At 37.8% G+C, this 5,012-nt stretch overlaps 1 protein-coding gene across 1 annotated transcript; it reads right to left on the reverse strand.

Moving 5' to 3' along the window:
- LOC109357191 (pentatricopeptide repeat-containing protein At1g74850, chloroplastic) lies at positions 557-4,513 on the reverse strand. The gene is made up of 5 exons (XM_019600974.1): positions 4,350-4,513; positions 2,411-4,316; positions 1,867-2,181; positions 1,352-1,459; positions 557-1,079 (listed from the first exon to the last, which is right to left on the reverse strand). The coding sequence occupies exons 2-5, from the start codon at positions 4,243-4,245 to the stop codon at positions 743-745; spliced, it is 2,595 nt and encodes an 864-aa protein (XP_019456519.1). The 5' UTR covers positions 4,246-4,316; positions 4,350-4,513; the 3' UTR covers positions 557-742.

Here is a 5,012-nt window from a genome sequence, read left to right on the forward strand (position 1 = left end):
AGGAAAAGTTTAATGCAGTAGAATTTTTTGTTTATGGACATATTTCTGCTCGTATATTATTATCTAAATTGAGGTGTTACACCACCCACACTTCACTTCAGTCTAATGTTTCTACACAAATTATCCAATGTGTGATATAAAATGATTTCCTAGATGGGTTTTGCTATGTAGGCTAAAATTTATATTTGGATCAGCAATGCTACACAAACTGATATACACATTATCTCACATCAGTATGGTTTTGTCATTCGATTATAGTTTAATCTCATATTCACATACTCTCATTCTACCGTGCACCATCAAATATGACAAGTTTACTTTAAAAATAATGCATACTATACAAGTATGGAGCCTACTTCATTTGAAACTCACCCTGAAGGGTATGAGATTTAACTACGTAGTTTGGTGTGTGTGTATGAAACAAAAATTGTCAGGATCAGTCTGTTATTAATATTAGCATATAAATAACAACAAGGTGAGGTCGACTAATATTAGCATATAAACCTTTAATAAAAAAAAGAAAAAAAATGTATACCGATAGTAAATAACAGTGTTTCTAGCAAACTGAGCTCCTTCAGATTCCTCCAGAATAATATATTTGGCAAAATTTTGATGACCAGAAAGCCAGCCTACTTAAGAACATTAGTGTAACAAATATGTGATATGTGCCCTACACTTAATTTTCAATCAACCTAAACAAGGTGCGGGAAAGTAATGAATGCAATGTCTATATTTCTCTAATCTAAACTGCACTTGTTAAAAGCTCTGTTCTAGTACTGTCAGTTCTAGAATCAACATCATTAGCCTTACCACTTAGAGCATCAGGTTTGGATCCTATAGCTCCTGCACTGGTCAGTGGGGTATTACTTAAAGATGTTAATTTATCCTTTTTTGTTCTATTTGAAGATGATTCAGTGCCTGACAGAATTCGCTTCAGTTGTGACTGCTGGCATACGATGCGGCCTTTGTTCCATGCAGGGAAAGTGAATGAAGATGGAACATTATCCTGCAGGAATGAAAAGGCGGCCTTTGCAATAGGAGAATCTTGGGCGACTGTGCTTTTCTCCATTCGACCCCGTCTGAGTAATGGGAAAATATATTCAAGTTAGAAAGCTTTATCTGGTGATCTAAATCAGATTCAAGATAAATCCTTTGATTTTTCTTTTCCAAATAAAAAATACATGTAGACCAATGCACTTTCCATCTATTCGTAATCAAAGTGGATAAGATGCAAACCAATTATTATTCACCATTGTTACACCATACTTCTAGTAACAAGGATTTAACCAGGTTTGTGGTGCAGAAAATAAATAAGATTAAATGAATAGTTTTACAGGCAAAAGCAACTTACACCACAACAACTGTTGCAAGCTCAGGAAGATTATCTCCAGTCAAGAACATCTCCTGCATATCGTTCAGCCAAATTGACAGTGCTGTTAATGCACCACCCTCCCACATCCTGCAAGATAATCAAGCTTTAGGTTTCAGATAATTCCAAACAAAAAAAAACTCATAGAATGCCCAAGTTTTCAGGATTAAGAATAATAGACTCTCAATTTTCAATTTCATCATTTAAGCCCCTTGAAAATTGAATAAATGGTTTCATCAGTCACTTCTATCCACTTTGTTGGTTGTTCCATCTGCAGTCATTCTCACACTTATATTTCTTCAACTACCAAATCATTCATAGATTCCTTAGTGAAGGTAAATTAACCATTCTATCTGAACGTAAATTACCTATGGAGACATGTTCCGAAATTGAAAGTTGAATATTCTATTTATCAATATATCAAAATTGAGTAGGTTTTGTATGTGTTTTCATTTATTAAAGAATATGGGCTTATAAAAAATTGGTTGCCAATATACCTGTGTACATCCACAGACCACACAAGTTTATTTTTACGGAAAAGTTCAGGGAAAAGCCCTCGCTTTGATGCTTCATTTAGCACTCTCGCAGCCCTTTCTCTCTGGCACATCCACCAAAGAGCTTCTAATAGTGTGTTATAGAACCTCATTCCCAATCCACATCCTTCAGAATTGAGCTTGTCAAAGACATACTCTACAATCTGCCAATTAGACTCATCATCATAATCTCCCTTGATCATTTTTCCAATCACTTGGTGAATATCTGACACCCTCGTTGTGACCATCTCATCAATAAGATTATAGGCCTCATTTGACCTGAAACCAAGTTAGAAGATAAGCTTAATTATAAAATTAAAATAAAGCATTAGAAATAACAATGTGCATCACTGAGAATATCATAGTAGCGGGGCATGCTTAAGATCATTGATTGGTATCTGTTAGCACCCCACAATTATAAGTACTTCAAACTAAAATCAGAAAGTGGAATTCCGATATTTGTAAAATGACACAGAAGGCACTGCAGTATGAATCAAAGAATACTGACCTGTCATTCTTAGCATAAAGAGCCAGCATCATGCAATAGCACATGACACTTGGCAGAATTCCTGATCCTTTAATTTCTTGGAAATGCTCCTCACTCTCATCGACAAGACCTGCAGAGCAGTACACACTTAACACTGCTTCAAGTGTCTGCTCATTAGGATCACAGTTTTCCTTTTCCATCCCAACATAAGCTTTTACAGCCTCTTCATACTGGCCTCCTTGCCTAAAAGCTTCAATCACACCATTGAACGAATGAACATTCCGTGATGAACCAGACTCCCCCATCCTCAACCAAATTGCTTCTGCTTCTTTGTACAATCCCCCTCTTGCAAATGCATGAATGAGTGAATTGCAGGTCGCAACAGTTGGGGTGCTTCCCACTTCATTCATAGTGTTAAATGCAACAAGAGCTTCTTCATAAAGTGCAGCCTGCCCATATGCTTCAATTACCCCAGTGTAAGCCTTGGAACTTGGCACTATTCCCTTTTCATTCATATGAAGTAAAATTTTCTTGGCATCTTCATAGAGCCCTCCTTTACCGCAAGCAAATATCAAACCCTCATAAGTATCCATGTTTGGCTCGATATTCTCCTCCACCATATCATGAAACAAAGTGACTACCTCCTTAAAATATCCACCCTCCCCAAAGACATTTATGAGAATGTTATAAGTACCAGAATCAGGGTCTGTGTTGCTTACTTTCATTTCAAGAAAAAGATCACGAACATCATCATATCTCCCACGCTTTCCATATAAACTCAACAAAATACTATATGTCGCCGCATTCGGCACACACCCTGCCGCCTGCATCTGCCGAAATACATCCATTGCCTCTTTCATGGCCCCCAATCCCGCATAAGCCTCTAACAGCACATTATAAGAGGTAATATCTGGCAAATTACCCCCGGACTCCATTTCCCTAAGCAACTCCGAAACCTTGTCAAGTTTATCCAACTTACCAAATGTGTCCACAAGATAACGGTAAGTCATCGTATCAGGTAAAATCCCACCTTCATTCATGGTTCTGAACACCATTTCAGCTTCTTCGCCTAACCCCCTATGAGCACAAGCACTAAGCAATGTATTATAAGTAATAACATCTGGCTGTACCCCTTCATGCCTCATTTCAGCAAACAACCCCAATAAACCCTCCCAATCCAAACCACCCCTAGCACAAGCATTAATCACAGTATTATAAGTCAATATACTCGGCGAAACCCTCTCCTGCTTCATCCTATCAAGTAACTCAACCGAAGTCTCATACTGACCATTCCGCCCATAAGCATTAATAACCGCAGTGTATGCAAACACACTGCGTGGCACACCTTGGCTAGGCATTTCATCAAACACCTCGCGGCACTTATCAAGCAACCCTTCTCTACCCAACAAGGTAATCATAATAGTATAAATATGTTCATTCGGCTTGCACCATATCTGGCGCTGCATATACTTAAAAAGACGCAGAGACCTCTGCCAATCGCCGCGCTGCGCGAATTCCTTGAACACTAATGCGAAATCATTGAGAGAAAGCTTGTTCTTGAAGGAATCGAGGCATCGAGCAATGCTTCCCCTCGGTGGAAGACTACTAAGCTTGTTAATTAGGGTTTCCACATCGTAGCTATATTTTCCTTTCTCTAGTGTTACAGAAGGATTTCCGAGGACTATTTCACGCGACTTGGCGCGTGCCTGGAAGTGGAACCTGTGGCGGAGTAAGTGTTTGTTGAGGTTAACGTTGTTGAGGTTGATGCAGTTATTGTTGTTGTTGTTGTTAGGGTTTAGGAACGTGGTGGAAAAGAGGGAAGGGTTGGGTAGGGAAAGAGAGGGTGAAAGGGTCATTTTATATAACGAGGTTGCATTCAGAAATTGAGAAGAGGGTAATGAAATAACATTGGTGTTGTTGAATAGGGTGTTTAGAAATGAAGTGAGAAAGTGGTTATGGTTCGTTGTGGTTCGTTGTGTTATTATATTGTTGGGTTTGAGAGTGTGAAGGTTTAAGGGGATAAGGGTAAGGAGTGATGTGAAGAAGGAGAAGGTGAAGAAGGTAAGATAGTAAGCTCTCGTATAGAGTTCAGACGAAGGCCACGTAGTGTTTCTTGTTGTGGATAACGGTCCTGGAGAGACAATGTAAAATACTATAAGATGAAGGTAAGTGATTGGGTTAAAAAATTATTTTCTTCCCTTTTCTACCCAACTAAACAATATAGTGATTATGTACTTCCCATGTAAGTTTTTATGTAAGTTTTTTTTTTTTTTTGCATTCTCTTTAAATGAAATCAGGGTTGATAAAAAAATAAAGGAGAGTAAATGAGATTAGATAAGTATGTAAATCAAGTATGTTTGAGTTGAGATAAGTCTATGAAACAATTATGTCTGTTTATGATGATGAAAGAAAATATTTAATGGGATGGTGAAATATATCATTGTTTGTAGGTAAAGATTATCTTGTGAACCGCAAGTTAGTTCACATCTATGTAAATTGTATTATTATCCATTAGATTAAGTAGTCGTTATTCTCATCGGTCAAATTTGTGACTCGCTACCGAGTTTTGTAGAAGTCGTGATCTCAATCTACGACTTTTGTGAGGAAAACGCTTTACAAGTTT

Source organism: Lupinus angustifolius, chromosome LG01 (genome assembly GCF_001865875.1).
Source record: "Lupinus angustifolius cultivar Tanjil chromosome LG01, LupAngTanjil_v1.0, whole genome shotgun sequence".
Taxonomy (NCBI): domain Eukaryota; kingdom Viridiplantae; phylum Streptophyta; class Magnoliopsida; order Fabales; family Fabaceae; genus Lupinus; species Lupinus angustifolius.

What these genes read in the sequence shown, in the direction of transcription:
- LOC109357191 (XM_019600974.1), bottom strand. Translation starts at nt 4,245, where the DNA reads ATGACCCTTTCACCCTCTCTTTCCCTACCCAACCCTTCCCTCTTTTCC. An exon ending in CTTTATGCTAAGAATGACAG is followed by an intron (nt 2,182 to 2,410) that starts GTCAGTATTCTT and finishes ACTTGGTTTCAG; the next exon opens with GTCAAATGAGGCCTATAATC. An exon ending in CTTGCAACAGTTGTTGTGGT is followed by an intron (nt 1,080 to 1,351) that starts GTAAGTTGCTTT and finishes CCCATTACTCAG; the next exon opens with ACGGGGTCGAATGGAGAAAA.